This window comes from Nestor notabilis, unplaced genomic scaffold (assembly GCF_000696875.1).
Source record: "Nestor notabilis isolate BGI_N333 unplaced genomic scaffold, ASM69687v1 scaffold35286, whole genome shotgun sequence".
In the NCBI taxonomy this organism is placed as follows: Eukaryota; Metazoa; Chordata; class Aves; order Psittaciformes; family Psittacidae; genus Nestor; species Nestor notabilis.
Genome location: NW_009933002.1, coordinates 1 through 10,405, shown reverse-complemented (window position 1 = coordinate 10,405; position 10,405 = coordinate 1). Strand labels below are relative to the sequence as shown.

The 10,405-nt window shown below is 41.0% G+C and overlaps 1 protein-coding gene across 1 annotated transcript in view; it reads left to right on the top strand.

Annotated features, from left to right (window-relative positions):
- Positions 1-9,204, top strand: part of TMC5 (transmembrane channel-like 5) — a gene marked incomplete at its 3' end in the record, with an annotated part of 14,513 nt that extends 5,309 nt beyond the window's left edge. The window contains exons 8-17 of the mRNA XM_010016655.1: positions 914-1,065; positions 1,530-1,674; positions 2,253-2,408; positions 2,814-2,980; positions 3,487-3,565; positions 3,943-4,040; positions 5,567-5,662; positions 6,260-6,335; positions 7,761-7,894; positions 9,031-9,204. Coding sequence (XP_010014957.1) covers positions 914-1,065; positions 1,530-1,674; positions 2,253-2,408; positions 2,814-2,980; positions 3,487-3,565; positions 3,943-4,040; positions 5,567-5,662; positions 6,260-6,335; positions 7,761-7,894; positions 9,031-9,204 — 1,277 coding nt within the window. The remainder of the gene's footprint in view (positions 1-913; positions 1,066-1,529; positions 1,675-2,252; positions 2,409-2,813; positions 2,981-3,486; positions 3,566-3,942; positions 4,041-5,566; positions 5,663-6,259; positions 6,336-7,760; positions 7,895-9,030) is intronic.
- Between the last annotated feature and the right edge of the window lie 1,201 nt (positions 9,205-10,405).

Here is a 10,405-nt window from a genome sequence, read left to right as displayed (position 1 = left end):
TCAGCAGGACATTTTTCCCATGCTAATTTTCCTCTGAAAATACAGTGCAAATTTCCATATGTGATCCTGTGAATTTTGCTTATTTCCAAAGCTATGTTCTTCCAAGGAGCACACAGATCTTTCTGTGACAACCTGCTGAATTCAGTGGGGCCTGGGGACAGGAGGGCCTTTCATTATGTGGAAATCTTTACTTTCAGAGAATAAAGTTCCAGGCTGTTTTTAAAGGAAGTTTTTGCACTGTTATAACTGTACTGATATTCATCAACTAAGTGATCTGAGAAGATAACTTTTTCTCTGTCTTTGCTGTAAAAAATGTGTTATTTTTACTGTTGTTAAAGGATTTCTCTAGTTAATAGTCAGGAGTTTGCTTTTACTAATGCTTAGTTGAAAGATATTTTTAAAGAGGAGTGGTGTCAGCCTTTTCCTTCTAAAATTGCTTTTAAAGTGCTATGTCTTGTAGTACTGCTGTTTTGCAAAGTACAGTCATCATTGCAGGAGTTCAGATATAATATAGTAGCTCTAGTGTTGAATGTCACATGGTTCCTTCATAATCAATACAATTTGTCGGTAGAGAACCTTTCTCTCAAGAAAGAAGCAAATAAGCCTTTCCCTCTTTAGGAATTTTCAGAAAACACCAGATCCTGCAAAGGTGTTGAATGCTCATGACCATCTCATGCGAATCTTAGAAGGATACAAGTTAGTGATGTATCTCTAGAAGCTCTCAAATCTATGAAAGATTTTAGCTGATAGAAAGAAAGCAAAGGGCCTGATATTTAGAAATCTAATCACACCCTTAGTTTCACAGTAGGGAATGGGACTGTTCCCATTTCCAGTAATTGGGCTTCAGATGATGATACTTCCCACCATATGCAGGTGATAGCAAACATTCTGAATGATGTCCATGTCTTTTCAGGGTTATTTTCAACAAACAGTACTCTACTATGGCTTTTACACCAATGCTACAATCAGTAAAATAAAGAATGGTCCATCTTACAACATGCAGCTGGCCTATATTTTCACTGTCGGACTGTATTTTGTCATCTGCTTTCTTATCTTGTTGTTCAGGTAAACAATATATTCTTATTTCACTTATATTGGTAATAATAATTACCTTATTTCCAGGTGCAGAGTTTATGTAGAAGTTTCTGCTCAAAAGACAGTGTTCAGAAATCAAACCTTGTTTTAGACAAATGAAGAATAACTGTCAAATAGTAAGAGATGTGCAGAGAATCCCAATTCAAGCCAATGAATATCATGATTCCCCTTTTGTAAGCTGTAGCTCCTATTATCATCTGATAGTGATGTGGCCTTCCAGAGGTAAAGATTATCATCCACAAGTAGAAGGAAATGTCAGAGTTTTTTCTTACATGAAAGTTTATTTTCTGTTTTGTCTTATGCGATGTGCTTTGACATAGATGCAGTAGCCTTGGGATGGGACAGAGAAGCTGACAAATCTCCTTTCTTGCCCTGCTGTACAGATTTGATGTATTTCCCCATTACAAATATCACAAATTTAATTTTCTTTGCAGCATGGCAAAATCCTTCTGCAGGAACTTCATTAACCCTCAGGCATACTCTGGGAATGCTAGTAAACTTCTCTGCACTTGGGACTTCAATATCACCAATGAAAAAGCTGTGAAGCTGAAACAAAAGAATCTCAGCACGCAAATAAAGGTACAAAGCACAGGAGGTACAAAAAGGTAGAAAGGTACGAAAGTAGCATGCATGAGTCAGGCTGCCAGAGGCTTATTTCTGCATAGAAATTTGTGTATGCACACAGAAGTCTCTGGCAGAGGGACTCAAATGTGCTAGCCCTGTTCCTTATAGACTTAAGGTTTCTTGACTGTTAAGTTTCATTTGATTTGTACTCCTGGAGTTGTCTTAGCTACTTGCGTTTCTTTTCTCTTTAAGCTACATGTAAGTATCTGTATGTTTCTGTTCTCTTGAATGAATGTGACTCTGTGACTATTAAATATTTGCTGAACAGAGTATTCTGGTTTTTCTTCCTGCTATTTAACCAGGTTGTAAACAAAAGGCAGGCTTGGAATATTAGTGAAATGCAGGGTAACTGTCAAGAGAAAAGACTTTTAGGATACGAACACGAAGTTATCCAGTAAATGTTCCCAGGATATTATTCTGCCCATCTTCTAGAGAAATAATCTTTCGTCCAGTCTCTCATGTAGTTACTTGAAACAAGTTTTACTTTGTGCTGTTGACTAAGGGATTCTTCATTAAGAATTGTTTCCTTGCAGGAAGACCTCACTGAAGTAAACCAGGAAGTTCTGAGTTTTTCAGTAACAGGGAGAGTTGTTTGCATTGCTATTCATTTTGCTTCTTGGGTCGCTTCTCTGGGAACAGCACTAGCTGCGTGTGCTGGTGTTTACTTCCTCTCCACTAATAACCTAAGGGTAAGGACAGATTTTACAGTCTGGTTTTGGGCATGGGTATTTTACTCTGTGTGCAAGTAGTGGTCTGTTTTCCCCCCTCACTCCGCAGCTGCTTTCCTGGGCTTATGGTTACCTTAGGGTTACTTTGAAAGAAATATCAAGAAGCAGCCTCAGCTTTGCCTGCTTCTCCTTTGCTGAGGAGCTGCATTTAAGCTGGGGCTCCTACCCTTAGTCCCATGTAATGAGGGGGAATGGGAGAGGGTCGCTGTGCTGCTGGACATTAGCCCATAAACCATGATGGTCTCTAGCTTGTGATCATACAGAGACATGTGCCAGGAGTCTTCCCTGTGGACACAACTTGAGGCAGTCATTTGGTTTAAGGCTCTAAGTTTTGTTTTGTTTTGTGTTGTTTTTTTCCTCTCTAAGCTGTTTGTGAAAGGGCATAGAAATGATCTAGAGAGCCAAGCTGCCATGTTGGTGCTACCTGTTGTCACATCTCTCCTCAATGTACTCATCCCATTCTTCTACTCGTGGCTTGGACGCCTGGAGAGATTTCAGACTCCTGGGCAGCATATATATGTCACTATTACCAGGTATTTGTTGCTACCACCTCTTAGTGCTTTTTGACTGAAGTTGCCTGACTCTTCTTTTTGACAGCAAGCTATGTGTAGGTGGTGTGGTGGGCAGTAGGGAGCTATGGAGGAGAATTCATCTTCTCCAAAGAGCTCTGTACACCAGGGAAAAGAAGGGGAGAGAGGAGTGATGAGATCTTACTTAAATACAGATGCCTGGAATTAACACTGTAACCCCTGGTGCTCCTCAGACCTTCCTCCTCTGTGGGGCCTACACACCCAACCAGCAGCCTCTTTAGCAGAAGCTGTGCCAAGGTTGTCATGCCCAGCTCCTTTTCTGTCAGGACAATAGAATAATGCTGTGCCTAAGCTTCGAGGAGAGCTCCTGTTGGTCCTGGCACTCTGCAGTGCTATTCTTGTTATAAGAGGAGGTAATAGAGTGTAACCAAGGGTTATCCTGCCATCATTCCCTCCAGTGAGTTTATGGACCAGCTGTCAGTGCTGTTACTGTTACTTTTTCATTTCAGAAATATCATCCTGAAAATGTCAATTGTTGGAATACTGTGTTACTACTGGCTTAACATTGTGGCTGCATCAGAGTCCCAGGTAAGGTTTCAAAAATACAGATCTTTGACTTAAAATGCCAGGTTAGGAACCACTTTAATGAGAGGCTTAATCCAGCAAAGACAAGTACATGTAGTGTCTTGGGAAGCTGAATTTGTCACCCCAACATTTTTGTACTTAGCATCTCTAGAGAAATTAACTGCAGGAAAAAATGAGTCGCCCAGCTCAGGTCTCACATGGTTTGCAGCAGTTTTCAATGAGAGGTTGACCAGGATGCGTCAGGCTGTTAGCAAATCTTTGGCCTGTAGCTCAAGTTTCACATGCCCAAGAATTTAGCAACAACGATAGAATCACATGATTTTTGACTTCCAGATATGCATTTTTTAATACTATTGTTTTTTTTCTTTTACTCCTTAAAGTGCTGGGAAACTCTGGTTGGCCAAGATATCTATCGTTTTATTGTAGTTGACTTCATATTTTGTTTGCTTGGCTCTTTCTTTGGAGAGTTTTTACGAAGGTGAGTACTACTTTTCTAATCTTGTTTTCGTTCATTAACCAAAGACACCAAAGACATGGTCTTTTTTTCCAGTATGAGGAAAGCAGTCTGACAGAGGCATGGCTGCTGCACCACCGAAACTTCCTTGGCTGCCTCGACCAGGCATAGCCTCTGTGTACATGTCTTGTGTATAGGGCAGCTCCTCCTTAGGCGAGGTCAGAGTGTGTACTGTTACAGTTTCCCAGTGTGTCCTTTTTTAACTTTGGAGAAGGAAACACAGGCAGGGAGGAAGCCACATTGTACTCCCATACATCTCCTGAATGGGGTGACAAACAACCAAAGGCCTCAAGCTGAAAAACTTGTTTTCTGCATATGCACAGGCACACTGCTGGCTTTCCTTGGTATGTCCCCCTGTAATTTTTTTCCTCTTAGTTATGTTACTCTATAGAGCACACACAAGTTAACAATCTTATTTGAATCAGTCTTATTGAGGATGTAGTATGACTTTTAAATGTAGAGGTCTGCAGCATGGTAAATGAGAAAGTACTTTTAACTGAATGTGGGTACAGCTAAGCACGTAACCAAGAAGTAATTTATTTCTGACATCTGCCATGTATACCTTTCTATTGCCAAACACTATTTATGACTTAAGGTAGTAAAGTATTTGAGTGCTTGCCAGCTTTACAGAGCATTTAGGCTTCCTGGCCATACTTGTGTGGGAGATGCATTGTTTGCTCTTTGCACATGATGTGAACAAGACTGGTTTACAAGGTAGAACACTTTGTTAACTTTATGTTAAATTCACACAAAACAACATTGAGAAACCCTTGAAGACTTTCCCTCTACAGCTCTTGCCAGAGAACTTTAATCCTGCTCCTGTTCTTGTTCTGTTCAGATAGGAAACCACCTCCCAGCAAACAGTACCAAAACTGCAGTGTCAGCTGTGATGAATGTCCTCACTGAGCTGCCAAAAGCACCAGACTTACAGCTGTGAAAGATTTAAAGTACAATTGCTTGTATTTATGATGCAGCTAATAAGGCCGTAGCAAGACCTGTATTCAGGGTGAGATGGGATAGCTACCAAGATCTTTGCTGTTCTTGCTATGACAAGCAGAAATTGAATCTCCTCAGCTCAGGAAAAATGAGGTGGTAAAAATGGATTGGTGGTCCTCCGTAGGAAATCTCTGAGTACTTGCTTATGTGTATATGTCTCAGCCACTTGCAACCTCAGTTAGTATGAAGTTGGATATATGATGGGTATCAATCTAGAAGATTCTTTTTTTTGACTGATTTAGGCTGAAAATTCTCAGGAGTCAACAACTGAAAAACTGCTACAATTTTGTACTGAGGCAACTTGCCATTCTGTTCCATTTTTGATGCACTGTTTTATCAGTAAGCTGTGACGGCTTTGCACAACGTGATTAATGCAGCCCCTAAATAATTTTTCCTCGATGCTTGTATTCAGGAGGTCTTTTGTAGAGCTTTCTACAAAGGGGTTTATGATTTAGCAAATGCTATTATGCTGTGGTGGTGTTTTTTCCTTCCAGAATTATTGGAACTACAGTCTGTGTGAGCCTGGGGCTGCCAGAATTTGATATTGGGCGAAATGTTTTAGATTTGATCTATGTACAGACTTTGACCTGGTGAGTGTTACATTTACAGCCAAAACCTCATTTGCACTTAGAAATACCATGGAACATTCTTATTCTGACACTTCTGCATGCTTCCCATCATGGGGGAAAGAACAGGGTACATGCCTGAGAGAGATGACTTATTAAGTACCTTTGTAAGGATTGTGATGCACCAGTTCTCTTGTAATTGTGCAGGTATTAACAATAACTTTTCCCAGTAGCTTACCCTGTGGCCACCTGGTCTGGGAGAAACCCACAAAAGGAACACCCTAGTTTTGTTTACTTCCCCATTGGAATGATGTTCCTGTTGAAACAGTCTCAGTATTAAACCCTGGAAAAGATGCCTCATTTCTAGGAATGAGCGTGTTTCTCCAATTACAAGAGAGTTTTGCAGATGTGTACATAGATACGTATGTTTGAAGTTGAGTGTTTTTAAAGGCTGACTTCTGTTACGGGATCAATGTTAATAATAATATCATTAACAATTACATTTCTGAATAACCAAACTAACTGTATATTAAGTTGCTGTGATACATTTTGCTTTCAGTGCACTGAATGCTGAGTGGTGAGTAGTGAAGATTTAACTTGCTTATCAATCCTTTCTTGTAGGATCGGTATCTTCTTCTCGCCTCTGCTGCCTGGTATCCAGATAATATCATTTTCTATAGTATTTTATGTGAAAAAGGTAACAAGATTTACATGTATTCATCATAAACTGACACCATTTGGAATCTGGGCAGAAATAAAGTGCTGGTTTTGTCTGGAGGCTGTGGGGTCTTATATTTAGGGGAGCAGGTTGGTTGGGTTTTGAGGAGTGGAATTTGCTTTAAAGGAACACAATTTAGATGCAGGCCCTTGAATTACAATTTGTTAAAACTTGGGAGAGGGGAAAAGTGTGGAAGGGTTATAGGAGAGGTTAAGAGCTCAGTTAGAGAAAGAGGGGGGAGAATAAAGTGGGAAAATTAAAGGCTGGGGAATTAATAGCGTACAAGTGCATATGTCAATATAGACACTCAGCCTGTGGCTGTCACTTTGGCTTCCTGCTTGCTCCTTTACTCTTCACCAGTGCCCCCCAAGTTATCTAAGGATAAGCAGGGTGGTTAAGCTAAAGATCATGGTGGAAATTTCTTCTTTTCAGAATTCTTTGTTTCACTAGCATGACTAAGATGATAGATTGTTTGTGGGTCACTAAACAGTTTGTGGTGTTGAATGTAGAACAAAGCTATAGCTAGAAAGATTTTTCAAACTTCATAGAATCATAGAATGGTTTGGGTTGGAAAGGACCTTAAGATCATCTAGTTCCAACCCCTTGCCATGGGCGGGGACACCTCACACTAGACCGTGTCGCCCAAGGCTCTGTCCAGTCTGGCCTTGAACACTGTCAGGGTTGGAGCATTTATCACTTCTTTGGGCAACCTATTCCAGTGCCTCACCACCCTCACAGTAAAGAACTTCTTCCTTATCTCTAACCTGAACTTCCCCTGTTTAAGTTTGAACCCATTGCCCCTTGTCCTACCACTACAGTCCCTAATGAAGAGTCCCTCCCCAGCATCCTTGTAGGCCCCCTTCAGATACTGGAAGGCTGCTATGAGGTCTCCACGCAGCTTCTCTTCTCCAGGCTGAACAGCCCCAACTTTCTCAGCCTGTCTTCATACGGGAGGTGCTCCAGCCCTCTTATCATCCTTGTGGCCTCCTCTGGACTTGCTCCAACAGCTCCATGTCCTTCTGATGTTGAGGTTGCCAGAACTGCACACAGTGCTACAAGTGGGGTCTCACAAGAGCAGAGCAGAGGGGCAGGATCACCTCCTTTGACCATGTTGCTAAAAAAACCCATGTTCCCTGAACTATGGGTTTGCATATGCTCCAAAAGCAAACTCTACCCAGCAGAGTCCTGAAGAACCCATTGTTTTGCCTCTTACTATTTAAAGACTATATTCTTGACATTTTCTATAGTGTATCTATCATAGTCTTATAAAAGAAGTTATTGGAAACTTTTGATACATGCTATTCCAGAAATTGCTGCTAGCAACTTCAGTGGGGTTGACGTAAACTGAGTTGAAGTGGCAGGTAACACCGTTCCAGGAGTCAGTGTACCTTCATGTCTTTAAAGGTCAGTCTGATGATGAATTGCCAACCCCCTCGCAAAGTCTGGAGAACTGCCCAAATGACAACATCCTTCATGTTCCTGCTGTTTTTCCCTTCCTTCCTTGGAGTCCTGTCTGTCATCGGAGTCACTGTCTGGAGGTGTGGAAGATCACTGCCATTCAAGCCCTCTATATTACACTGTGTGACCTGATGCAAAGCCGAGGAATCTGTGGTTTTCTGTTGATAAAGCTGTATTAATTGCTAACGGAAGGTTTCACATGTTCATGAGCTGTTCTGTGTTCTGAAAACAAGACATGCTCAGTGAGTTTGCAAGAATGTGGTTAACACATAAGCAAGTAGAAGGAGGAGCAAAGTTACACTGAAGTTTTGGGTTCTATTTAAATGTCACAGCAAATTTGGCTTTTCCTCCTTAAAGGTTTCTCTGGCCTAGTCCTAGTTCCTGGGCCTATTTATGTTATAGGCCGTATTGGGTCTGCAGTGGAAAAGCACCTGGAAAAACTCAATTGAGGTAAACTTCTGGATTATTTGTGAGCTTCAGAGGCTCTTTTTGCAGGGAGTGCTGACCTCTGCAATAATGCATCTTGGTTGTTACCAGGATTTTAAAGCTGCTTTGTTCACCTGCACGTCACTCTGGTCACAGTAAGGAGGGCAGCATGGATACCCTTTTCTTTTTCTTGGCAATCCTCAGCTGCATGGTTTTGATGCTTAGTAAGGCAGGTGGCTACACATGAAACCAGGTGGGATGAAATACTTGAGAGCAGACATTTCCAGATGGCAAGTGGGAATTCCAGTGTTCAGTTTCAAAGCAAACAACATTTTTCTATTTCAGTCTACCTGAAAAATGCTAGTTCTTGCTACAGGCTGCCTTACTTCAACACATCTTGTTGTTACTGAAAATCTGTAGTGACTCATGTCTTCAAAGGCAAGGTGAAATGATGTGGGTGAAACTTTGAAAATCCATGTTTTCAATTAGCTGTAGCTTGTACTGCTGATTGACTTGTTGCATTTAGGTCAAGATTGTGTTTACAGGGCTCGGTACCTATCCATAGCAGCAGGGTCTCTTACCTCTCACTGTGTGGTCTGAGGTGGGCATTTCAATGGCTGGAGTTAACCCAAGTTAAAAATCAAACACAGATCATGGAAGTTCCTGGGGGTCCAAAGAGAGCAGTGGGCTATAGCAAACTAATGAGCATTTCGATGTACAAAATCACAATATTAACTAAATCACTGGTTAATATATGAAGTTTTAAGTAGCTGTTTTCTCACACTCTCAGGTTAAAACCTTCAGAAGAATGTGGTCCTTTCCGAGGTTTGTCTTCTATGTATGCTGCAGTCTCCGAGTGGATAGAAGTACTGGAAAATTACACTGCCTCAAAATGGGTAGTGTGGATCTACCATAACTTAATTACAAGTGAACTTTTCTTCTTCATCCTATCCACTCTTGTCCTGTAAGTACCTGATAATGAAAAGCACTGGTAAAGGATCTGAAGTGGAAAAAACTGGCTATGACACAGCCATTCTTCATTAAAATAACTGCAAGGTGCATTTTAAAGTATCAGAAATGGTTAATATATTGGAAATTCATGTATTTGAAGTATGTAAAGAAGTTATAAAACCTATTCCTTTTGTGTTAGGATGCTCTTTACAAACCAGCTTCATGCTAACCCTAGGATACACTGCTTTCAACTGGGTATTTCTTGTTTACTGTGCCTAGGCTCCAGATCTTATTACCACTGGCACACTTTGCCTTAGGAACATCAGTGAAAGGAAACATGCTGCACACACTTGGCAGCATAGATTGCATTTCTATTTTTTTTTCACCCTTACTTTTTTAGTTTCTTCCCTCCCCATAGGGTGATAAATCAGCAGGGAAAAAGCAAGCTGTCACAAGCACAGCCAGTACAGGCCAGATGTATACTAGGTCCCTGAACAATATAAAAAGCAGAAGTTTGGGAGGTGGTTGCTTTGCCTTTTCTGACCATTTCTCATCAATGGAGTCATTAGAGGAGATGATAGCACGTAAAGAATAGCTGAAATACCAGAGGCACACTGTGGTGGAAGGGCACAGTAGTGCACAAGCAGCGTGTTTAGGTGAATACACCGCATGGGGAAATGCTATTAAGTAGGTGGCAGTCTGCTTCCAGCTAATCTCTGGTAAAGACTGTCCTCTTGGCTGAAGTAAATTATTTTGGCAAACCCAGTATGTAGGGTTTGGTGGTGTAGCTGTGCTGCCTGATAATTCTGGTATGGGCCACACACACCAAAGAGCCCAAACCTGTTCTGATGAAACAAGATCCCACTCATTCTGGTGGGATCAGGACTGGCCTGGAAGCAGTAGGTGTTCAGTGTTGTGATTTAGAGTCCAGGCATATATCTAAGCAAATGACACAAAGTTGGATAAGAGCATTATGCTCCTATTTATCTGAAACACACCTCATATTTTTGACTTACCTTAATTGTACCTTTCATCTCAAATACAGGTCCACAGATCTTTGGGTCTTTTCCAAGAGAATGTTTTAAGCAATTCCACATGTTTGCTGTTCCTTGTGTAATTGTAATTGTATACATCTATTTTTTTAATACGTGTGTGTATATGTATATATGTATGTATAGATAATAGAATCATAGGTTTGGGTTGGAAGGGACCTT